The sequence below is a fragment of the Thalassophryne amazonica genome, chromosome 16 (assembly GCF_902500255.1).
Source record: "Thalassophryne amazonica chromosome 16, fThaAma1.1, whole genome shotgun sequence".
Lineage (NCBI taxonomy): Eukaryota > Metazoa > Chordata > Actinopteri > Batrachoidiformes > Batrachoididae > Thalassophryne > Thalassophryne amazonica.
Genome location: NC_047118.1, coordinates 23,170,710 through 23,197,405, shown reverse-complemented (window position 1 = coordinate 23,197,405; position 26,696 = coordinate 23,170,710). Strand labels below are relative to the sequence as shown.

The 26,696-nt window shown below is 39.5% G+C and overlaps 2 protein-coding genes and 1 long non-coding RNA gene across 3 annotated transcripts in view; all 3 read left to right on the top strand.

The window, feature by feature from the left end:
* Positions 1-26,696, top strand: part of LOC117528339 — a 639,388-nt gene that overhangs the window by 378,116 nt on the left and 234,576 nt on the right. The gene's annotated exons all lie outside the window — the stretch shown is intronic.
* LOC117528333 (myeloid-associated differentiation marker homolog) lies at positions 7,948-12,959 on the top strand. Its single transcript, XM_034190966.1, has 2 exons — positions 7,948-8,371; positions 11,865-12,959. The coding sequence occupies exons 1-2, from the start codon at positions 8,105-8,107 to the stop codon at positions 12,450-12,452; spliced, it is 855 nt and encodes a 284-aa protein (XP_034046857.1). The 5' UTR covers positions 7,948-8,104; the 3' UTR covers positions 12,453-12,959.
* On the top strand, positions 15,747-17,367 carry LOC117528332 (myeloid-associated differentiation marker homolog). The gene has a single exon (XM_034190965.1). It carries the CDS (start codon positions 16,043-16,045, stop codon positions 16,928-16,930), a length of 888 nt encoding a protein of 295 aa, XP_034046856.1. The 5' UTR covers positions 15,747-16,042; the 3' UTR covers positions 16,931-17,367.

Below are 26,696 nucleotides of genomic sequence, written 5' to 3'. Positions count from 1 at the left end.
AAAAACATATGTAGACTGACCACATCTGCTTATAATGTTGTGAAAATAAACCACAATGGTCACATAAAATAAATATTTGTTTGTGTTCTCTCATCTATATAAACAAAAACAAGGCTAACTGGCCTATTAATGACACAAATCAGTCATCATTTTGTGAAAAGAAACCACAAAGGATAAATATTTCCTTGTTTTCATTAATTATTGGTCATCTATGTAAACAAAAAAGGCCAACTGGCCTATCAATGATACATCAGTCATTTGCTTCCAAAAATAAAGTGCATTGTAAATACAACTGAAAAATATTTGGCCACCTTTGTCACAAACAGGTCACATAACAGGAAACACAACAGGTCAAAACTGAACTTATATGGCTGAAATATTGGCTAGGCTAGTAAACCTGTTAAGCTCGTGAGGAACTGAGGACAGTGGCTGTTCTGTGCCGACTGCTGATGTATTATCGCCACCTGAATCCATGGTGTTTGTGTGTTGAACTGGTGTTAGTGTATGAAGTGAGGTGGCTGGGCTGGTAGGCTGGTTGGGTTGAGCAGCAACTGTGGTTAGGACTTGAGCGATAAGTCGCATTGTCACCTGGTCACTTTCAATTTGCGCCTGTCCTCGCCGCTCCTCCATTTCCATGTGGAGCCTGTAGCGCTCCCTCTCCATCTCCATTTCCCTTTCAAGCCTTTGGTCTTCTTTAAGCATGAAGAACTCATGGTCCCTTCTCTGTTGCTCCAAGACAGAAGATATGAGACTTGTTATCTCCTGTGTGACAGTCTTCTTATTGGACTTTGAAGAGATGCAGGAGGCTCAGGCAGGAGTACTGGCATCAGAAGATCTGGATGTATTTGGTGATGGATCAGTGGCGCTTGCTGCAGCAATTTCCTCCTCGGCACAATCAATGCTGCTGTCCACATCTGTAGAAGAGAAACTGAAGAAAATCAAATCTGGCTCTCTTTTTAATTAAAGACTCAGTGATGTAGCCTAATAAAAACTGCAAGTGTATGTGTGAGCATGACCATGTGTGTGTGAGAGAGAGAGTGAGTGGGTGAGTGTGAGAGAGAATGAAGTGAGTGTGTGTATGAGAGAGATTGAAGGATGTAGGCCTTCACTCCACTGCCATCACTCCAGGGACACCAGGCAACGTTTCGCCACTGTTTGAAGTAGGCCTATGCTTTTTATCAGACAATTTGTTTTGGTACAATCTCCAAATTAATTTGAATGACATTTAGTCATAAGAAGGGTGAATAAGCTTTATCCTGGATCAGCCATCCAGGATATGCACAGTTCTAGTTACAGCTTGGCATTCAAATGTTTTGTGGCAGAAATGTTTGGAAGGTTTTGCATGCCTTTTATGTAGCTAGTTTACTAGTTATACGTCAAAAGTTGCCTGGTGTCTCTTTAATGTAAGAAATTTATTCTAAAAAGAGTCAGTTCATATTTCATCACATGAACAGACATACCTTCATCACTTTGCTTGTCCATGTCGATGCTTCCTCCTTCGACAATATTCGGCGGACTAGCACAGGCACCATTGCCAAGGATGTCATCCAGCTCATCATAGAAAGGACAGGTGTCTTTCGCGTCTCCTGATTCCCCACTTCTTCTCATTTTATCTCGAGTAACTAAATACTTCTGTCTTAGTTTTTTCACTTTTATTCTGCATTGGATTGAAGTTCTATTAAACCCTGCTGCTTTCATTCTATCAGAAAATTCTTGAAAAACTTGTGCATTGCGGTGGGTTGTAGATAGTTGAGATTTAATGCTGTCGTCGTTCCAAATTTCCAAAAGACATTCCGTTTCGTCTCCCCAAACTATGCCACGTCCAGATACTGTAGCAGAATCTTGAATGGTAGGCTTACATGCTTCACTACGTTTAGGGTTACTGTTAGCACGGCCACGACCACGATTTGATGCCGCCATGTTTACAAAGTGTTTCTCTCTACAGCGGCGGCAGTCACCAATCAACGGCAAGCGAAGAAGGTCATAATACAGTGCAACAAGGCGAAGTGAACCCGGTGCGCTTTGTGTTCACAATGCGCAGATAAGGCAAACCGTACCGCCGACTTTTACTGAACCGTACTGAGACCACCTCCTGAGGTGGTCTCAGTACAGTTCGATTTAAAGGGATCTGAGTACGGTTGGAGTGTTCACATATAGACAGAAAATGCTGAGTCATCGATCTGAGTTCGTTTAGAGGGCTGAAAGGGACCAAGTGTGAAAACGAAGAGTTTTTGTAAATTAAATTTGAAAAAAAAGCTTCTGTTTACGTTTTGCTTCTGGAAACACAAGTCCGACGTGTGGTTTTTGAATGTACAATGTGTGTGGGAACATAAACTGTGCGCTCTGAACTTTTACACCGTGTGGTTCTGTGGTACATTATGAGCTGTAGCCGAGTACAGTGATTGAAAATATATCAGCCCAGCTTCAGGGCCAATACTGCGATGAACACTACTGGCCAGTAGATGGCAATAGAGACCTTGAAAACTTGCCAAAACAAAATTCCAGATAATCCGTGTCTGCTACATTTAAGATGCGTGGAATTTAATAATCGCAGACACAATAACAACATCTGTAAACCCAGAGAATATATTTACGAGAGTTTTAGGCACTAGAGTTTAATGCTGTTGTCCGTAGAGCCTGATCAGAGTGTTTCAAATGCATTTCTCATGTTGTGAACGTACTGAGATTACCCTATCCTACCCATAATGCACTGCTGGGCACAGCATATATCCACACTAAAACCTTAAAAATTAGCGCATTACTTTAAAACTAAAACATATATCTGATATTTTCACTTTATAAAACTTCAGACATGACATTAATTTAAATAACTTGTCCGAAATTAGTTTGGTTAAAAGTTGAACCGTAAGTTAAAAATGTATGCCTCTGGATGACTTGGGTGATATTGCCCTCATGTTAGTATGGGGTTAAAAGAAATTAGGTTTTTTTGGGGGGGGGAACAGTTCTCCTTTGCCTGCACAGGATAGAGTGGTTTCTTCTAGAAACAGCTCTTCTCTGTTTTGCAGAGGGTAGAACTACACATCAGCTACGAAACATTTAACAGATAGGTGCTCAATTGATTTAAAATTTTATAAATGTTTGTAGCTGTTCAGCTTTATTTACCACATTATCGGTCTAAAAATTATGGGATAAAAATTTATCACAAGATAATTAGTCCGATAATGGTTTTTAAAGTTATCTAAAAAGATAAATCCGATAATCAAAACATTATCTTCGATAATTGTTGGATTATCGGAACTGTGCCCACCACTGGTTCAGGCGATGCTGGATATTTTGTCTCGATGTACCGAAAATCATTAGAATGTGGCTGTGTGTCATGTTTGCTGTGGGAACAACAACAATTACCCATTTTATCCATTCGTGGGGTTATCTCATAGGGAGATCTAACGAACGGGTTGTTGTTCTCTTTTCACTGTTTGGTTGCCGATCAGCCTGAAAAGTGTCACCACTTTGACCTGTGAGAAGTGGCTTTTTTCCAGGCTCGTAGGCTTTCAAACAGGTGTAGTGCGTATAGAATGTTCACAAATTACTTCACAGTCAGGTGGCTTCCAGGCCACCCCGCGATTCAGTTGCAAACATTCTCATTCATAAAAACACATTCACACGCCGCACTTCAGCTGTTACCACGTTTTAATTCTGCTGTTATCACTGCTCTGCGCCAACCGTTTTTTAATATTTCCCGTGGACAATATTAAGGGAACGATTTATCCCAGAATTTTACAGCCCACCCACCGAAGGTTTTACTGACCCGACCCTGTACAGATTTTATACGCTGTTACCGGACCTGTTAGAGGACTTCAGCTGTTTTCTGTGTTATTTTTAACATGATGATCCTTAGGTCTATTGGCATCCGGCTCTGAAGGTCCATGAAATGTCAGGGTTAAACCTGGTAAAAGAGACAGCACAAATTACTGCAGAGAATAACCACACGAAAACAGAATTTCTTTCCTGAATCAGGGAGAGCAGGCGGATATGACCCTCATCACTGTCCGTAGACAGCTCTGAAGGGCCCGCCCACTTACTTCCTGAATTTACTGACGCAAATTGCACACAGACATATTACAAAAACAATATACAAAACACAGCTGCGTCTCTCAGTCAATTCATTGATATGAATTTGTATCACTCTTCGCCTTCAGGCACCTCGCGGTCTGCTCCCAGACAGATAGTAATTGTTTCTATTTTATAATTTTATTTTTTAGTTAAACAAACAAAAACACCACATTGCCTCCTTGGCAGAGGTAAATATTTCATTTATGAACTCTACGAGGTCTGTCAATAAAGTAACGGTCTTTTTTATTTTTTTCAAAAACTATATGGATTTCATTCATATGTTTTTACGTCAGACATGCTTGAACCCTCGTGCGCATGCATGAGTTTTTCCACGCCTGTCGGTGACTTCATTTGCCTGTGAGCACGCTTTGTGGAAGGAGTGGTCCCGCCCCCTCGTCAGATTTTCATTGTCTGGAAATGGCGGAATGAAAAGGAGAAAAAGAGACAGATTTCACTTTTAACAAGAGATTTTGTCATGGAAAGCCGCGCGGCGGCTTCGTGCGTCACGACCGATTCGCTGATGAAGCGAGACAAAGGAACACCTCCGTGTCGGAGTGTTAAAAGACAAGTTGGGACATGCCCAGCTCTCCACAATTTCTCTTATACTCACTCAACTGGTAAGCACTGAAAGCCGAGATAGACATGTCCCAACTTGTCTTTTAACACTCCGAAACAGAGGTGTTCCTTTGTCTCGCTTCATCAGCGAATCGGTCGTGACGCGCGAAGCCTCCGCGCAGCTTTCCATGACAAAATCTCTTGTTAAAAGTGAAACCTGCCGGAAAATTGCTGATGTCCAGCTCTTGTGATAACCAGAGAAAGAGCACACGACGGTCTCGTATCCACAGAGCCATCAGCTTAGAAATGATCCGGTGGTTTGTGCTGCTCGATGGCGGAACGGAACGGAGCGCAGCGCGTCGAGCGTCCTTAAAGCTGTAGTAACAGTCCTTATTCTCTGTGAAGCCCGTAAAATTTTCACCGAAAGCCAGATAAATTTTTCAAATGGTTTCCAGGTGCCAGTCTCTAACAGCTTCTAAAAAAATTCTGATGGAAAAAACGTCCAAATCTATCCACCATTTCCAGACAATGAAAATCCGATGAGGGGGCGGGACCACTCCTTCCACAAGGCGTGCTCACAGGTGAATGATGTAACCGACAGGTGTGGAAAAACTCACGCATGTGCACGAGGGTTCAAGCTAGTCTGACGTAAAAACATATGAATGAAATCCATATAGTTTTTGAAAAAAATAAAAAGGACCGTTACTTTATTGACAGACCTCGTATGTGCCAGATTCAGAGTGTCTTGGAGTATGTATTATGGGGGGGGAGCAATTCTCAAGTATTATCTCTTTTAAGATTTTGGCAATTGGGTGATCAATATGTAGACCTGGATCCCACCCACACAACCCATCTGTGTCCTTTGACAAAACATTTCATCTGCATTGTTCCATTTTGCTGCAGCTGTAAAGGAGAACTCCTCGAATGGGGAAGTAACCTGTGATGGACTGATATCTCTTCCAGAGACAGCCGAAGGCTATTGTCTGTTTTCTGCTCGGACATCTGGGTAGAAGCACAGACACCAATGGGCCACAGGATTTTCATCAAACAACACAGATCGAATCTACAATCAGGTCTAATTGTGCTTGTGGTGCACTGGCCACCAGAAAATGAATAATTTGACATTGTTGATCATTTAGACTTTCACTGAAGGAAAAATGCTGGGATTTCTTTGATTTTTTTCATCAAAACACTGTGTTGATATGCTCTGTAGTTCAATGGAAAAATTCCATTTGGTAATTTAAGTTGTTGCCGTTAATGATTTAAAGAGTGTCTGCTACATTCATTTAAAGCCACTACCCATTTGTGTGACATTGTGATAAGTTAATACGGTTATTTTAGACAAGCAGAAATAGGGCCACAATGGCTCTTGTAAAATCTGGTTAAACATTAAGCCGCGCTGTGGCTAACTTCTGCCTTCACAGTGTACAGTAGTGTTCTGAATAATAATAGTGCTATGTGACTAAAAAGATTAATCCAGGTTTTGAGTATATTTCTTATTGTTACATGGGAAACAAGGTACCAGTAGATTCAGTAGATTCTTACAAATCCAACAAGACAAAGCATTCATGATATGCACACTCTTAAGGCTATGAAATTGGGCTGTTAATAAAAAAAAGTAGAAAAGGGGGTGTTCACAATAATAGTAGCATCTGCTGTTGACGCTACTATTATGTTCAAACTGCTTTTTTAGCAATCCTGTGAATCAGTAAACTAGTATTTAGTTGTATAACCACAGTTTTTCATGATTTCTTCACATCTGTGAGGCATTCATTTTGTTGGTTTGGAACCAAGCTTTTGCTCGGTTACTAGTGTACTTGGGGTCATTGTCTTGTTGAAACACCCATTTCAAGGGCATGTCCTCTTCAGCATAAGGCAACATGACCTCTTCAAGTATTTTGACATATCCAAACTGATCCATGATACCTGGTATGTGATATATAGGCCCAACACCATAGTAGGAGAAACATGCCCATATCATGATGCTTGCATCACCATGCTTCACTGTCTTCACTGTGAACTGTGGCTTGAATTCAGAGTTTGGGGGTCGTCTCACAAACTGTCTGCGGCCCTTGGACCCAAAAAGAACAATTTTACTCTCATCAGTCCACAAAATATTCCTCCATTTCTCTTTAGGCCAGTTGATGTGTTCTTTGGCAAATTGTAACCTCTTCTGCACATGTCTTTTATTTAACAGAGGGACTTTGCGGGGGATTCTTGCAAATAAATTAGCTTCACACAGGCGTCTTCTAACTGTCACAGCACTTACAGGTAATTCCAGACTGTCTTTGATCATTCTGGAGCTGGTCAATGGGTGAGCCTTTGCCATTCTGGTTATTCTTCTGTCCATTTTGATGGTTGTTTTCTGTTTTCTTCCATGTGTCTCTGGGGTTTTTTTTTTTTTTTTTTTTTTCCATTTTAAAGCATTGGAGATCATTGTAGATGAACAGCCTATAATATTTTGCACCTGTGTATAAGTTTTCCCCTCTCCAATCAACTTTTTAATCCAACTACGCTGTTCTTCTGAACAATGTCTTGAACGTCCCATTTTCCTCAGGCTTTCAAAGAGAAAAGCATGTTCAACAGGTGCTGGCTTTATCCTTAAATAGGGGACACCTGATTTACACCTGTTTGTTCCACAAAATTGATGAACTCACTGACTGAATGCCACACTACTATTATTGTGAACATCCCCTTTTCTACTTTTTTTTTATTAATAGCCCAATTTCATAGCCTTAAGAGTGTGCATATCATGAATGCTTGGTCTTGTTAGATTTGTGAGAATCTAATGAATCTACTGGTACCTTATTTCCCATGTAACAGTAAGAAATATACTCAAAACCTGGATTAATCTTTTTAGTCACATAGCACTACTATTATTCTGAACACTACTGTATGTGCACGGATACTCTGCAGGGCTCTTCTCATATCTCCTACAACACATTTACAGATCCGCCCTGCTCGCAGACTCATTTGATAAATATAAATATAGGTGTGTAAGCCGTTAAGTTAGCAAACATGTTGGATGAGCAAAAAGAAACCAGATCTTTGTGTATCGTGTCGTGTGTTACAGTATATTTCCTGGGTGTTCACGGCTGCCGCATAATATCAGAATTCTTTCATTGGCTGAGCCTAATGCACACAACTGATAAGCGAAATGGAAGAGAAGAGACAGTTGGTCCGCTGCACAAACACATCATATACACTGTAACCGCTGCACGTTAATCGTGTTTAAATGCCATTTGAGGAAGAAGGTGTGATATGAAAAGGGGAGTGGCCTGAGGTTCTACATTCTCCTTACCTTCTGTCAGACACATTTAGGCAACACGTAGAGGATGAGGGGTAGAGAAGGGATGTGATTATCAAAACTCAAAAGGGTGGATGCAACAGTAAAAACAAACTAATCCGTCGGAGGTGAGAAACGACTGCTTTTTTTTACCCCCAGAAGTGCTACCAAATTAACCAGAGGAGAACAATGGTTACGTTGGACTTCAGCATACTGACGGTGCCGGTGGGCATTGTGCGGCTACTGGAGGTGGTCTTCACCTGCGTCTCCTTCAGCCTGGTGGCATCAGCAGGCCACTTGGTGCAGTCCTTCTGGACGTGGTGCATGTTCACTTGGTGCTTCTGCTTCTGCGTCACCCTCCTCATAATCTTCCTGGAATTCACAAGTCTCCACACAAAGCTGCCGATCTCCTGGGATGACTTCACCAGCGCTTTTTCGATGTTGGCGACGCTGATGGTAGGTACCATTTTTGACTCAGTCGTTTGTCTGCACACGTCAGTTGTTGGTGACCACACTGTAGAATGAAGATGCTCAATTGAGCAGATGAACTAAATCTGCAATTTTAAGAGATTAGATTAGATAGAACTTTACTGATCCATTGGGAAGACTCCCTCAGGGAAGCTGAGGTTCCAGCAGCATTTGTATAGCCAGCCCGGTCTCACGTTTTTTGTTGTTATTGTTGTTGTGGTTGTTGTTTTTTCATGCCCCCTTTATTTTTTTATTTATAAGCTTCCCCTTCTCCTAACTCTAACCATAACAATAGTGTAAGTGTGTACCCTCCCCAAACATTAACCATGACCCCCCAGACCCCCCCCGTTCACCCCACATTTTGTGCTCACTGTCACAAAATGAATTCCTGCTCCCGTTACGAAAAATGCCGCATTTTTGTACCCCCATCACGAACCCATAGATTAATGTCCTTTTCGTAACCCAGTCCCACAAACTGCTGTGAGATTGGGTTGGTATAGCAGCACACAGGGTAAGAAGCACACAGTATCAAAGTGAAAGTTAAAAAAAACAGTTTGCAAATATAAATACACAAATATAAATACCAGACATACTGATCAGTACTGGCTTACTGGCGCCTACTGTTCCTCTCCTTCCCGTCCCCTGTCTTCCTGTTACTCCTCCTCCCCCTGAGTGACTAGTTGTACAGTCTGATGGCCTGAGGGGGTTATAAAGAGGTTACACTGTGTGTAATTGTTTTTCCTGGAACTTTTACAGTTAAATATAGTTGGAGTTGTATACAAAAAACTCACAGTGTGTTTAAAAGCAGAAATGGAATATAGCCTTCAGAAGTGTCTGTTCATTAGCGCAACAACAAGTCAGTGTGTTTTCATCAGCTTTGAATGGCTCTTCATATCCACATAGGAGTGGGCCCCCGATTGAGGTCACCGTGTTGATACAGTAATCAAAAGGAAACAGTTACTCCGTGTTGCATTTTTCAACATGACTTTAACACTGAAGAAAAAAGAAGAATCAGTGGTTGCTCCATTACACTCTGTCTGTTGGTTGGTCTTACATGCTAACAAGCTTGAGAACCCTTGTTTTTGTGGAAATGCAGGATAATACACATTACTTATCACAAGACAAAGCAAGTGAGCATGAATCCTCATCCTCAAAGAAGCAAAAACCTAAAAAAAAAACATTATTGTGACCGCTTATGACGTAATGAAATCTGGGACCTCACCACAAGGTGACTATAAATCCTACACACTGTAGCTTTAATTATTCCCAAAGTTCAACAATGCTGTGACTATTTTGGTCACGAAAATAATAGAAATAATGAAGGTTTAATTTAGCTTGCTTCACCTCTGTGTTTCCCCCCTTTCCTCTATATATCACTCTAACATGTGTCACAGTTGACTTTAACATTAAGAGCATGTACAATGAATTAAGGGGATAACAAACTTCAGAACATTTTGGAAAAATGTGACAAAAACAGTAACAACAGCAAGGATGGATGACTTTGACAACAACCTTTGACATATGTTTTTAAGGCGACACCAGGGGCCTAATTTATAAGATCACAACTAAAACTGTGTGTGCACACAAAGGCAGAAATATATACGCTCCTTCTTCTCACCAGTTATAAAAAAAACCCCATAAAAATCTTAACCATTGTAAATCATTATACAAGCCTAACTTCCACTCCCATCTTTTTAGCAATGAATGACTCTAGACACACCCGCAAATAATCATTTACATGTCAAACTTTATGGGCCCTATCTTCCACCTTGTACACTCAAAAATGCTGTCTCAAAAAAGTGATGCATAAATTTGCATTTGCATAGATTTTTTTAAAGTTATTACAACTCAATTAAAGTTATTTCAACTTAACTAGAGAAGTCTTGTGGCATTAACTCAATTGAAAGTTGAAATAACTTTTAAAAAATCTATGCAAATTTTTCTTGAGACAGCAGTTCCTTTTTTAGAGTGTACAAAGCAGCATGCAGTGCATCGGGAAGAGTCTCCTAGTCCTAGGGTCCACTGGTCCTAACCTCTTTATATTATTTGATGGTGTATATTACAACCCCAAACTATTTTTAAAGTTCACAAATAAATATAATACTGTCAAATAGCTAACAAACCAGGTCAAATTTTGTTTAATTTACAGAAATAACTTTGATTCTGTTGACATGCACCAATAATCACCTTTAATTATACTATTGTCTTTTAATCTGTTGAATTGAAAATCAACAAATAATGGAAATTCACCTTAAATGGGGTGTTTAATGGTCATACTTTTAAAACATTACTTTAGTGCAACATATAGTCTACCATGCATGTAAAACCAACTTCATCATGCTCTCCTTAATACTAGGACTGCGACTAGTGGTCTCTAGAGCTACTAGACCCTAGGACTATTGGGAAATTCCCCAGCGCATCACAGCTGTACTTTAAAGAGCTAGTGTATTGGCAGATGGGCACACTGGTCTTACAATGAGGTGTAGACAGTCATGGTGCCGGTCAGTTGCTGTCAAGACACAGCAGGAAATGATTAGTGCCACAGATCACCAAAAACCTGTTCCACAGTGGAGCACCAACTCATTCTGTAGGTACACTCTACTTCTACATACAAGATATGCATTTATGCTCATCATCAGTCAACTAACTATAACAAAATTGAATTAGAAACAAAAATTTCAAACCAAATAAGACAAAAAATGAAGTCAAGTCTTTCAGTGTTGTCATCCAAAACACTGTTGAACTGCTTTGCCTCCTGGAGAGTAGAGGTGGGCGGATCGATCCTAATATTGATAATATCGATACCAACGCTGGTATAGATACTGAATGATCCTCATGTAAAAAGATCGATACTCAAGCTTTATTTCTGTCCCGCACGCACTGACTGCTGCGCATGCAGATTCATCAAAGTCTACTCTCTGTAAGAGCAGCGCTGCGCTGTGTCACACAACATGGAGCAGCGCACCCAGGTATTGTGGTTTGTCAGCCCTCTACCTCAGGAGATGTTTGTTTTAAGTTGTGTTGAGTGATATTTTTTTAAACAAAAATGTTGAATTTTGTTGTCACGTACAATGTTTGGCGAAATTCTATCCTAGGTCTTTTGGATCCTTTGGATCTATGAAGCTTAAATATGAAAAAGTATCGGTATCGGCATCGATAACGGCGATACTGGGCCTGTATTTACTTGGTATCGGATCAATACCAAAATTCCCGGTATCGCCCACCTCTACTGGATAGCAATAAGCAATAAGACAGGAAGCACCAGGACTCTAAAGTCTTGAACCTTCATTCTCCTGCAAAGGAATCAGCATAATCCAAAGGGGGAAAAAACTGTGAAATAAAACTAATGGAGAAATACAAATAAGGCCCAAATGTGTGTGTTTTCAGAAGCACTAAGGACTTTCACTGGCTCAGAAATAAGCAACATTGGTGTTACAAGTCTATTAAACTTTGTTTCAGTAACTTCTTATTGTTGTCTCAGGTGCTTGCAGCTTCCGTCATCTATCCCACCTACTACACCTGTTCCAGCTGTGCCAAACAGATCGGTGCCACTGTTACTTCATGTCTGGCTTTCATCCTGTATGCCATTGAGGTGGGGCTGTCCCGGGCCAAACCTGGTGAAGTCAGCGGTTTCCTATCCACTGTTCCAGGTCTCCTCAAGGTTCTGGAGGCCTTTATAGCCTGCATCATCTTCATATGCCTGGAACATTCCATGTACTCCAAGTACCCAGGGTTAGTGTGGTGTGTTGCCGTCTACTCCATTTGCTTCATTTTTGCGCTGTTTGTCATAATATTTACAGTTTGCCGCCTCCTGTCTCTCTTCCCCGCACCATTCGACAAAGTTCTAACAGGCTGCAATGTGCTGGCTGTCTTGATGTACATGACAGCTGTGGTCATCTGGCCACTGTATAGCTTCAAGAACAATTCCAGGCCCAGCACCTGTAAGGTTGGTTCCTGTCCGTGGGATAACTTAGTGGTTATCACTTTTATGACCTGTTTCAACCTTATAGCGTACGTGGTTGACACAGTTTATTCTGTAAGGCTCGTGTTCTTCATCAGCAGAACGTAGAGTTACGTTATTCAGTTCTCAAAGCCTGAATATAAGCAGGAGGAATCATTGTGATTCTGGAGGACATATTTTGTATTGGTAATAATTTTACAGTTACATTTTCATCTCGTGTACTTGTGTGTGGGTTTTTTTTTGTTTGGTTTTTTTTTGTAGAGTTTTAAATGGATCAGATAATGTAAACTTTTGCATTTGATGGAACAAGCACCAAATCTGGCATGGTGATTCTCATAATATGACTTAGCATGTCTGGTCGATTTTCCATCTGAAAATTCAAGATGGCGGCCATTTTCCAAGATGGCCACCAAAGTGACCCATCAAAACTCATTCTTTGCTCCTGTTTGATTGATAAAAATGATACTGATGTCAAATTCCATTTTGTTATCGCTCATCTTCAACCGCTTAGTCCAATTAAGGGTCGCGGGGGGCTGGAGCCTATCCCAGCATTCATTGAGTGTGAGGCACGGTACACCTTGGACAGGACGCCAGTCTGTCACAGGGCCACATATAAACAAACAAACACATTCACACCTGCAGACACACCTACGAACAACTTAAAGTTTCCAGTTCACCTAACCTGCATGCAAGGTTGGGTAGGATTACTTTGAAATGTAATCCAAAAGTAATCAGATTACAAGTAATCCAAATGTATGTACATATATACATGTAATCCACATGTATTCTTTCAAAGTAATCCTACCCAACCTTGCCTGCATGTCTTTGGAGGTGGGAGGAAGCCGAAGCAACCGGACAGAACCTACGCAAACATGGGGAGAACACACAAACTCCACACAGAAAAGCCACAGGTGAGAATCGAACCCATGACATTCTTGCTGTGTGGCAACAGTACTAACCACTAAGCCATGCTGCCCCCGTGTTGTTATATTTTACTTTATTTGCTATATATGGTATTTATGTTTATTTGGCACATGTTCCAAATTAGTGTGATGCTTATTACATTTTAGCCCAACAACCGGTCCGACTATGAATTTGCCGGATACTGGCCTCCATTTTGGAGTGAGATTTCCCACTCCAAAATGACCAATAGGAGAGCAGTGCTCGAACCACATCAACATGAGGCTGACGTATGGGCTGAAGTCAGCGTCTTGGCTGCCAACCAATCACAGGCTAGGAGAGAGAGGCCAGTATCTGGCCCAATTCAGGGCCGGTTGTTGGGCTAATTACATTTTGCATTAATGGTTCCCACCCAGCATATGTTTTGAAAGTGTTTATCTCTTAAACTACTGCATGTAGGCCGATTATAAGGTGTTTAGTATTGAATATACTGTGTTGTTATTTTTAATATCTGCAGACAGCATGGACAAATGGCAATTTATGCCACTAAGAGTTTCATATTGTTGAAAAATTAAATCCAATATGCCTGAAAACCAACAGTTTGCCACCAAGATCACATAATTCAAATAAATCATGTAATTTTTGAAAGGACAAACAAAGATTTTGAGGTTGATTAGGGAGCAATCTCGAAATTAGATACTGTTAAACAGATCCGTTTTGATAGGAGCATTTCAGGATGGTCATTTTGTTGGCCAGCTTGGAAAATGGCCGCCATCTTGGATTTTCAAGTGACCAGTGGACCAGATTTGGTAAGTACTGCAGGGGCTTGTATGTGTTTGCACAATTTTGCTGTAAAACTGATGTTATCTGCTCCACTAAAATCATGTTTTGTTTTATCTGACACAGATTCCTTGAGGACAAAAATTAAAAACTCTTGTGTCAATCCTTAAATCGGCATATTTCCACGCAGCTGTTTGGCTTTAAAGTTCCAAAAATGTCACTTTTTTATACTATTCTGGAAGGATTATTCTTAGTTTTTATCTTCAGCATGTGTCATCTGCAGATTGTGAAATATGAATAAAGTGTGACAATGTTATGCGTCTGTTATTGAATTTTTAAGTCATTGTGTGCGTTACTGCAGTGCGAGTTGATTGTTGCTGAACAATCATGATGAATGAATGAATAATGTGCTTAAATAACGGGTTTAATGGACAAATATGAAAGGCGGAAATTACCCAGTCCCTCTGTATGAGTTGGAGTATGTGTTGGCTTTATTACGTCTGCACACTCCATTAAATTTTGGAGATGATCTGGATCTGGATCTGGATTCTGGTTCACGTTTCCCTTTACATAGGCTTTGAAGGATTGCATCAAAATTACTGTGCAGCTTTTGATGAAATTTTCACCACAGATACATATTAGGGCATGGAAGACTCCATTAAATGTTGGAGATGATCTGGATCCAGATTCTGGATCAAGTGTCAAGTGTCTGGATCAAGGAGAACATCAAAACTACTTCATGGATTCTCACCAAATTTGCACCGCAGATACATATTAGGCCATGGAAGACTCCACGGAATTTTGGAAGTGATCCGGATACGGATCTGGATCCTGGCTCAGGATTTCACTTCATAGGCTTTTAAGGATTACGTCAAAACTACTTCATGGATTCTCACCAAATTGGCACCACATACAGGTATTAGGCCATGGAAGACTCCACTGAATTTTGGAAGTGATCCGAATACGGATCTGGATCCTGGCTCAGGATTTCACTTTATAGGCTTTTAAGGATTACGTCAAAACTACTTCACAGATTCTCATCAAATTTGCACCGGAGATACATATTAGGGCATGGAAGACCCCATTAAATTTTGGAGGTGATCTGGATTCAGATTCTGGATCAAGTGTCACTTTATATAGGCTTTTAAGGATAACATCAAAACTACTCCACAGATTCTCACCAAATTGGCACCACATACAGGTATTAGGGCATGAAAGACTCCACTGAATTTTGGAAGTGATCCGGATACGGATCTGGATCCTGGCTCAGGATTTCAATTCATAGGCTTTTAAGGATTACGTCAAAACTACTTCACAGATTCTCACCAAATTTGCACCACAGATACATATTAGGGCATGGAAGACACTGAATTTTGGAGGTGATCTGGATCTGGATTGGCGGATGTCAGAAATCTCTGATTGCTCTTGTTGCAAAAATGTTGCACATTTCAAACTCCCAACTCTGAACTCAGGGGCGCAAAAGGTGCTAAAATAAAATCACAAATTATAAAATATATTAATGAAATCATACGGTCTAACCTTAGAGTAGCTGAATAACAAACTCAGATTGGAGAAAATATAACCTTATCCACCCTCCTAAATCCCAGCCCACCACTCCCAACAACATCTGGGGGCGGGGTTAGGGGTAAATCCTTAAATCATATCAGGATCAATGATATTCAAGTTTTGTTTCCATTAGATGACCCACCACACCCCACTGAGGTTAAATCCCGAGCAGGACCAGAGTCCACTTTGTGAGTCATAACCTGAAGATGATAAGAGCTGAACAGCTTCCAATCAGCAGCTGCAAATGGTGACCATAAACCGCACAGACAGGATGTTCTGTTCAAACATACGCTACACCTGCTCATGGTCGACCCCACATGGACTCTGTAGTGTGCAGAGAGACGCAGTGGAAGAAAATGTGAAAGAAGAAGACTCGCTAAGAGACAACCGAGTAGAATTAATCACGATCGCAAAGAGAGAAGCAAATTACTGTGATCAGAGAACCTCCAGTCATGATCAAGGTGGACCTGCATACCATCACCCAACCTGTGGGCATCATGCGAATTGTGGCAACCATCCTCAGCTGCCTGTTGTTCAGCCTGGTGGCAGCAGTGGGATATTGTGGATCTTCCTACTGGGCATGGTGCATGTTCACCTGGTGCTTCTGCTGCTTCTTTTCCCTTCTAATCCTCATCCTGGAGTTCACCGGCCTCAGTACTAAAGTGCCTTTCAACTGGACTGACTTCACCTCTGCCTTTGCCATGCTTGCAACCCTCATGTGCCTGGCTGCCTCCATCCTCTACCCCACTTTTTTCACCTGCAAGACCTGCTACCACCAGATCGGTGCGTCTGTGGTGTCCTGGGTCTGTTTCAGCGTGTACGCCGGAGAGGTGGCTCTCAACTATTTTCGTCCGAGCGGGCAGAACAGCGGATTTCTTTCTACGATACCTGGACTGATGAAGATGGTGGAGACTTTTGTGGCCTGTATCATCTTCACCTCCTTGGAGCCAGAGCAATACAACTCCAGTGCACAACTGCAGTGGTGCGTGGCGGTGTACTCCTTATGTTTCATTTTTTCCATCCTCATAATCCTGTTCCCAGTGGGACAGCTCGGGTCGTTTTTGCCATTTTCCCTTGAAATGTTTGTGATCGTCTACAACATCGTGGCTGCAGCGATGTACCTGTCAGCTATGGTGATTTGGCCACTCTGCAGTTCCCAAATGAATAAGAGTAACTCTAGTCTTGAGTCTTGTTTTAAATCGAACTCGACTGTTTGTAGGAAAGTTGAGTGTTCTAATAAACTGGTGATGGTCACCATCATGACCATAATTAACTTCATTATCTACACCCTGGACATCGCCTACTCTATACGTGTTGTGTTCTGCATCAGTGACCAATGAAGCTACTGATTGTTCTTAAAGAGATTCATTGGATTTTGTGACACTGGTGTGTATTGTGTTAGATCCACACATAATGTCATGTCACACATGAGGATTACTGGTTGCCCAAAAATGTCAAGATAGTTAATGAATGATCCACAGATACAGCTCAACCAGCAGGACTTTGGATCCTGATATACAAGACTGCAGATAATAATGAAAGGCATCAGTGGGCTGATGCATACTGTGCATGCTGTACACACCCAATATAAATGTACAAGTAAATATACATATGTCTGTAATGTGTCTTTTTTAATCAATGCATGAATTCACCACATGACTTCTGTGTGACTTCATTATGAAGTTGTTAATACCAATCAAACATAAATATTTTGCTGAGCAGTATATGCTGTCGATCATCCATCTTGGCTTCTTGGTTGCTGAGATATACAAAAAAAGGTGTTTTTTGAACCATGTTTTCCTTAATCTTACTGTTTAACCTTTGACAAAACTACTCTAAAATCTAATCACCTCTAGATATCTATCCAAGTAATGTTTCCTCTGAGTTTGAAGGAAATCCATCCAACTGTTTTTAAGTTATCTTGTCCACACACACACAAAACAATCACAGAGTAATAATAAAAATACGATTTCTCTATTTCATATTGTTGTGTCAGAAAACAATGCCAAAGGAGCCTGAATGTCTGCCAAAGTACACTGAAAAAAGAGAATAGCTGAACCAACTTAAATAAATTGTTTCAATTGGTAACATCTAAATGAATTAAGTTGTTTGAACTTAAGTTTATAAGTTTGATCTTAATTCATTTAGATGTTACCAATTGATCCAACTTTTTAAGTTGGCTCTTTTTTCAGTAAACATTTCAATCTACACAGACAAAGGTCTTATGGGTAATTATAAATCTACATTTATCTAAAATTTATTTTTCTTCTGTTGCACATTGGGACAAGCCGATTAGTTTTAAATTTCACTTTTAACATGTGTGTGGTTTCCAGAGACCTCATGTTTTTGTCTTAAATATCCAAAAATGTAAGAGAGTTATTTATTTGATTTTTATTTCACAGATGGGCTTGTTTTTCATGCATTTTGTTTTCTTGTTATTTCCCCTCAGTAGTCACATTAAAGTATGCACAACTATAAATCTGTGTCTGTGTCTGTGAAGTCTCAGATGTGAACATCTGAGACTTCATGGAGTGCCTTTCGGGTGTTTCTCCTCAGCAGCCCGAACTGAATATCTCAGTTAAATGCACAGAGCTCATTTTGTTGCAGTGACAATAAAGGCTCTTCACTGTATCCTAATTTTGTTTGTTGTTTGTTTTTGTTTTTTTTTTATTATTATTATTATTATTATTTGGTCTATATGGCTGTTTTTAGCCATGTAGATTTTTTTTCTCAGATTTTTTTTCTCAGATTTTCAAAAAAATGTTATTTGTACACTTTGAGAAGGCAGGCACTTTGCATAATTTTGAGTTTTAAACAGTGATGACTAATGATAGCACTATCTCTTTAGCACTGTGTGTGCAAATTAACATGTGTGGCATAGGTACTGGAAATGTACTTTAAAACACTTTTTACATGTTAAAAACAAATTCTGATGCCCCTCTTGTAAATAAAGGTGAACCTAGCCAACACCACCATGAAAGAAAAACCTCTGGAGCCAAGAGCCAAAGACACTGAAGCCAAAGAGTTACTGTTAAATACACGTGCCAAAAATTAGGTGTTGGGTGAACTACAGCACTAACATTTGAAATACAAGTTTATTCTAAACATATTTCTTTTCAGGGTAAATAGTGCAGCAGATAACTGAAACAATCATGCAAATGGTGATAAAAGCATCAAATTCGGCAGAAATACTCCTTAGACACTCCTCTTTTGAAAAAAATGATTGTCCACTTGACTTTTCAATTGGTGGTCAGGTAGGGGTCAATTGAAGAATTACACAGAGGTCAAAATTAAAGATGCTCCAATCATATTGAAAAATATTCCACATTATTTGCCTGATCATAAAGATTCCAAAAAGGTATAGTTTGGACTATCTGTGACTGAATTCTATGGAGTTACGGGATAAAAACAGCAAGAATGGTGACAAAGGTCAGTGTCATTTTGTACAGGGGTCAAAAGTTAAAGTTGCTCCAATTTTGGTAAAAAGTGATGCAAATTATTGGTTGAGCTAATAGGATTAATAAATGGAATAGTTTTGACAGTGGTGAATGCTTGGTCTCCAAAGTAAAGGTCAAACAAGGTCTACGTCTATTGGATTCTATGACATGTGACATATGTTACCCCGTAACGTGATAAGTAAGGATGATACATGGTCCAAACTATTCCTTTTTAAAACCGTGTTAACTCAACTAGTAATTTGCATCACTTTTTACCAAAATTGGAGCAACTTTAACTTTTGACCCCTGTACAAACCGACACTGACCTTTGTCACCATTCTTGCTGTTTTTATCCCATAACTCCATAGAATTTAGTTACAGACCGTCCAAACCGTACCTTTTTGGAATCTTCATGATCAGGCATGTGGCATAGGTTTCAATATGATTGGAGCATCTTTTAATTTTGACTCCTGTGTAATTCTTCAATTGACCTCTACCTGAACGCCAACTGAAAAGTCAAGTGGCCAATCGTTTTTTTTCTAAAGAGGATTGCATGAGGAGTATTTCTGCCGAATTTGATGCTTTTATCACCATTTGCAGGATTCCGCTCTAAATATTCTCTTATCTGCTGCACTAAAATAATCATGGGTAAATAATCTTCTTCTTCTTCTTCTTCCACATTCAATGATGGACGGCACCATCTTAAGGTGCATTTACCGCCACCTACCGGGCTGGTGGGTGATTGCTAAGACTACAAAATTCTAGCTCCTGGCAGCCACAGTCACTTGCTTAGATGCATGGGTACTGCTTGCACAAAATGACACGAATTATGTGGATTATTCATCATAACATTTCACCCTCGTAGAACCTACGTTGAAAACGTGAACACTGTCACGAAAAATTCGCATTGAGCTTTTGATTTACTCTGACCATAGAATTTATGTAAATATCACATCAAGGGCGTAGGTTTGGTCTCAGCTTTGGTAGGGACAATACCACCCCCCCCCCCCCCCCCGGCCCCCATGCCCACCACCACCTAACCCACTCATACCGTTAGACGCACAAGTACAGCATAATACATAACATATGACGACACAATGCTGAATAATTTAACACTTTATTTACAATATTAAGTGTGTAGGCAAACAAACAAATAGCTTAAATAACAAAATTGCACCCAAAATCACGAATCTATTCTATAGGCCTACACCTGAGAGAACAAGACAACAACAAAAAAATACTTGTGGAGCTAACAAAAAAAAAAAGTTTTTGCAACCAAGATGTATAATCTATTCTCTTCATCAATAATGCAGTTGTAGGTATCTGGCAACCTAATATGCCAAAAAAAGGGTTTTCCAATGATATATGGTGTATTACATTAAACGTAAGCCTGTGATGTCATAACGCAGAGGAAAAACACGGAAGTTTCACACTAGTGCGCCGCTGATTCTCATTACCGTAAGTTCTCATGTAAACCCTCACTCTGAAAAATTTCAACACTGACAGCAAGCCAAGAACCCGTGCTTTCCAACAGTGTGCTATATGTTGCATATCTTACGGTAAAGTGCGTTCGGTGATTTTTGAAACGAGGGAAAAGTATGAAAAAGAGCGCAAAAGTGAGAGAAAAGTACAGAGACAGACAGCAAACATAAATGTAGTAATTTTTGAGGAAAAGGGAGGGTGTTAGTGTCATTTGTGAAGGTGTGTGCAGTTTATTTTAAGTGGCGCACAGCATTGTTCGCAAGCCCCTCCCCCGCCCTTCTTGTTTTTCTGCACCGGAGCAGTGTTGCCAGATATGAAATATGAAACTATCGTACCAAAACGTCAAAACTATCGTATTTTGGGAGAAATTATCGTACACAAACAAAACGCATACAACGTAGCTATTTTAGCGTTTTTTTTTTAATTTACAAAGAATTTTATGTCACATTTTAAACAGTAATTATAGTAATGGGGGAAATATGGCACAAAAAGAACGCAAATGCACTACCAGACTAGAAAGATTTTTTTTTTTTTTTTTTTCTGTGAAGGGACACAAACATGTGTTAATTACCAGACTAGAAAGATTTTTTTTTTTTTTTCTGTGAAGGGACACAAACGTGTTAATTACAAGACTAGAAAGATTTTTTTTTTTCTGTGAAGGGACACAAACATGTGTTAATTACCAGACTAGAAAGATTTTTTTTTTTTCTGTGAAGGGACACAAACGTGTTAATTACAAGACTAGAAAGATTTTTTTTTTTTCTGTGAAGGGACACAAACATGTGTTAATTACCAGACTAGAAAGATTTTTTTTTTTTTTTTTCTGTGAAGGGACACAAACGTGTTAATTACAAGACTAGAAAGATTTTTTTTTCTGTGAAGGGACACAAACATGTGTTAATTACCAGACTAGAAAGATTTTTTTTTTTTTTTTCTGTGAAGGGACACAAACGTGTTAATTACAAGACTAGAAAGATTTTTTTTTTTTCTGTGAAGGGACACAAACGTGTTAATTACAAGACTAGAAAGATTTTTTTTTTTTTTCTGTGAAGGGACACAAACATGTGTTAATTACCAGACTAGAAAGATTTTTTTTTTTTTCTGTGAAGGGACACAAACGTGTTAATTACAAGACTAGAAAGATTTTTTTTTTCTGTGAAGGGACACAAACGTGTTAATTACCAGACTAGAAAGATTTTTTTTTTTCTGTGAAGGGACACAAACGTGTTAATTACAAGACTAGAAAGATTTTTTTTTTTCTGTGAAGGGACACAAACATGTGTTAATTACCAGACTAGAAAGATTTTTTTTTTTTTTTTTTCTGTGAAGGGACACAAACGTGTTAATTACAAGACTAGAAAGATTTTTTTTTTCTGTGAAGGGACACAAACGTGTTAATTACCAGACTAGAAAGATTTTTTTTTTTTTTTTTTTTTTCTGTGAAGGGACACAAACGTGTTAATTACCAGACTAGAAAGATTTTTTTTTCTGTGAAGGGACACAAACGTGTTAATTACAAGACTAGAAAGAGTCGAATTCAACCTCGAGGTGGCTGTCGTCATCCGATGCCACTTGTGCAGATTTTGTTGAACACAGAAAAAATGTTGACACCTCCATAAGGAACTTGAACTTTTTTTTTTTTTTTTCTTGTATATCTCTTTGCTCTTGTGTTTTGTTCGTTTGTTATTGCATTTGTTGAAATACAGTTTCGAAAAAAAAAAGAAAAGATGTTGGTTGGGGAATCTTCCTGTCCTGTCCTGCAGAGATTGGATGGGAACTCATTACTTTGTATGAGAGGGGGCGGGCTTTCAAATGACTGTCCCGGCAGCCCAAAGCCAGCAGCAGCCCTGTGTGTGGTGTGTCTTTGATGCCGCCTGAGTGCAACGCCTGCAAAATGATTCTTGGGTGTCAGAAAGAGATGCGTGTTTGGGCAACCAACTGAAATTATCGTACATATTGGGGTTTTTTCCCATTATTGATCGTACAGAGGGCAAAACTATCGTACAAATACGATAATTATCGTACATCTGGCAACACTGCAACGGAGCCACCCATCCTCTGCGCTCCGGGACCTCCCACTTTACAAATGAAGCACTGCCTGCCACGAGATGCGCTTTGTTTACGTCCATGTGAGAAGAACGTGAGCCAATGAAATTGCAACATGGGTAACCCTGTCACTCTGGCACGTCGAAAACACAAAACGTGACGACTAAAATTATAGTATCGAGTTCGCAAAAAAATAGTGAATGATTTTGTTATATAAAAAATGCTAAATATTGGTAGGGACTATTTTGCCATCCCAAAATATTGGTTGTGACTTGTCCCTATGGTCCATATGCAAACCTACGCCCCTGTATCACATGGGGATACGTAACCAGCTTATGATGCATCTTTCTACGTATATTTTACGCACATATGCCTGCTGGGCAGGCAATCCAGACATACAAAAAACAAAACAAAGTGAAGCCGCATTTACTGAAAATAAAGTGTGATGGACCTAAATGAGATGGTGAGGACTTTTTCCAGGCATGTGAGAATGTAAATAAAGAAAATGGTTAAAGTGGCAGGAGGTTAAGAGGACCGTAGTTGGGAGGTCTGGGGGGTGAGGCCCCCAGAAGCTGAAGATTTTTAGCCATGCTCATGCTCTCCAGAAGCATTCTGAAGGACCTAAATGACATGGTGAGATGCTGAAGATCTTCGCGCGTTCATGTACATAACATGACAGTTGAATGTGAGGTTGATGACCGTGAATACCACAGAAAGCCTGTAGAGGACACAAATTATGTTTCTACCCTCACACCCTGACACACTAAATGATTTTCAGTAAACACACTTGGTATAAGGGCTGAGAGAGAGAAGGCACAGTCTATACACAATACTGAGAAAATTTAAAGGACAAATGAACTGATAATATTGCAATGTTTTCTGCGAGTCCATGTTGGGAAATCAGTGGAATTTCTGTTGAAAAACCTTTTCATAAGAACAGAGAAAAGTAGAAAATCTCTTCAGCATGTACACTTTGCTAGTGCTGGGTTGGATCCCCCTTTGCTTTCAGAACTGCCTTAATTCTTTGTGGCATAGTAGATTCAGCAACATATTAGAAGCATTCCTCGTAGATGTTGGTCCATATTGACATGATGGCATCATGTAGTCGCCCTTTCAACCAGTCTGCCCATTCTCCTCTGACCTCTGACATCAACAAGGCATTTTCATCCAGAGAACGTCCACTCGCTGGATATCTTCTCTTTTATGCGCCATTCTTTGATGGTTGTGTGCAAAAATCCCAGTAGATCAGCAGTTTCTGAAATACTCAGACCAGCCCATCAGGCACCAACAACCATGCCACATCAAAGTCACTTAAATCCTCTTTGATTGGCTGATTAGCTATTTGTGTTAACAAGCAAATGAACAGGTGTACCTAATAAAATGGCCAGTGAGCATAGTCCATCTTCAATGCTGTCTATTGTCAGATAGTTTCAAGAATGTGAAAAGCCTTGACTTACAGTGCATGCATACTTATTCAGGATAGAGTCCAAATGCATGAGTACAGAATGCTAACACCATTTATTTCCATAAAAATGTAACAAACTGAAATCTGATGTGATAAACAAATAACATGAGAGATAAAGCAAAGATCTGAAGAATCACAATAATTAAGGACACACAAAAATAACAGAGAAAAAAAAAAACAAGAAAATGCAGAATTACTAATGTGGCAACATAAGAGAACAAAGTGTGGAAAAGCCTGAATAGCAGCAACAGAGGGAGAGTTATTGAGTGAAAACAAGACAGTTGTGGACCTGTGAGTTCTATAATAACTGAGGAATAGTTATTGTGGTTGCATTCAATAAAGTAACACAAGACACATAAATAAATATAAGTACATTGTGATATACATTGTGGAAGGGTTGATTGGTCTTGAATGTCAGGAATTGTGGGGGTGAACAGAAAACAGAGCAAGCAACAATTTAAAAATCAGAATCTTTCATGGCAACAGATGAAGTAATTGTTTATTTGGTGGGGGGGCTCTTCTAATTTATATAGTTAAATAGGCTTTGCAGAGAGTACATACAGTATGGAGCCAAACTGCTGATCAGATCAATTAACAGAATTCTGTAATAGTACAATAGAGTTGATTTTACCTTATTTTCAATGGGACCGTGTGCCTGTCAGTTTTATTCTGAAAAATTTACTGTGAACAGGCTGACCCAGAGAAAGAACAAAATGAAAATGAAATTGAAATTACATTACACTGAGAGACACTGTCAGTCAAAAACAAAGTTGGATGTTTACACATAAAGTAACTCTAAAGTGCACGAGACTGAAGCACAAACATACAATATCACTGATCATTCACAGTATCAATTAACAGAAATTTGTTGCTTATAGTGACAAATAAAAGATCTGCGTTTGATACAGGTGCATTGCTATGTTTTGTTTGTTAAGGTGGAGTTAAAAACTGATTTCATATTTATGCTTATTTATAATGGTTTCTTTAAAGTACAAGTATAGTGCATGTTTAGTTTAATTCTTTGAAGAATTTCAAGAAATTCAAAGATCCATGTTCCAAGTGATCTTCTTCTTCTGGTTGTTCCCATTAGGGGTCGCCACAGCAGGTCAATCATTTCCATCTCACCCTGTCCTCTGTATCTTCCTCTGTCACACCAATCACCTGCATGTCCTCCCTCAGCACATCCATAAACCTCCTCTTTGGTCTCCCTCTTCTCCTCCTGCCTGGTGGCTCCATCCTCAGCATGCTTCTCCCTATATAACCTGGGTCCCTCCTCTGCACATGTCCAAAACATCTCAATCTCACCTCTCTGACCTTTTCTCCAAACCGACCCACCTGAACTGTTCCTGATATTTTCATTCCTAATCCTGTCCATTCTCATTAAGTTTGTAAGTTAGAGTTGGTCTAACTTATTAATTTAAATTCAAACAACTTAACTCATTTAAAAGTTCCCATTCACACATAAGCTCAGACTTAGCATTAGTGTCACTATCATGGTTTCTGTTTGACTCAAGCACACTTATTTCAACAAACCTAAAAACTTAAACTGAGTTTGTGTGATCATTGACGTGTTGATTATTTGCCTGTACCATAATCTTGCTAAAGCAAATTTATATGTAATGATTTTCTGCCTTTAAAATGAAATATAAGTCTGGAATTTTCATCTTATAAACTTTTATTTGCCTCACAGCATGCTCCTCTGACAAATGTACATTTATTCTTATTTCTGTGTGTGCATATTGTTGTGGTTTCAAGATAAATTACCTCCAAGCTCTACATTTTTGTGTCTGTGTGTAGAAATTACTCTGGTGGAAGCTTAGGGAACACCTGGTGTTTTGGGTGTGGTATTGCTACTTACATATACAATAGCCCTGTTAAGGGCTTGTTTCAGAAAAAACAAAAGAAGAGGTAGGGGTAGAGGAAATTTTAGACATCCAGTTATAGGGGTGCTTAAACTGGGGGGTGGTGGCCAAGTGGTTAATGCGCTTGGTTTCAGTTCAGAAGGTTCCGGGTTCAAATCCCACCCCTGCCACATTTCTCCATGTAATGTGGAGTTGTGTCAGGAAGGGCATCCAGCGTAAAACTTGTGCCAATTCAACATGCAGATCCACCTTGGATTTGCTGTGGCGACCCCAAGTGCAAACAAGGGAGCAGCCGAAGGGACTTACTAGTTATAGGGGTGCTTAGCACATTTTTAAATTTTTTTAAATCTAGATGTCCAGAAATACAATTTCCCATGATTTCAGAGTGAAAACATTGCTTGTAAAAGCTGCATTCATTGTCAGAATGACAAAAAAAAAAAAACACGCATATTAGTAATGGATAACGGCCCATACATAAAATTCCTGCATTCTGGTGCAGTTTATATAACAAATAATTTAAACGCCTAATGTGGTGAGGGCAAATAGTAATTGCAACTTAGGAGCAGGTCTGAAATATTCAGAGGCTGAGTACAGTATATTATCCTTGTTTTTATATTAGTCTTATGAGCCTATAGTTATTGAAGATTTTTTATTTCATCTTAACAGATTATTATGTCATAGTACTTAGTACAGAACACTCACCCTGGTATCACTTTTCAATTACATTTAAACACTTTTAGGCATTACTTAGATTGTGTTTTAGTTTTGGCTATTCATTTATTTATTCTACAAAGTGATTGATGTCTCGGTTTTT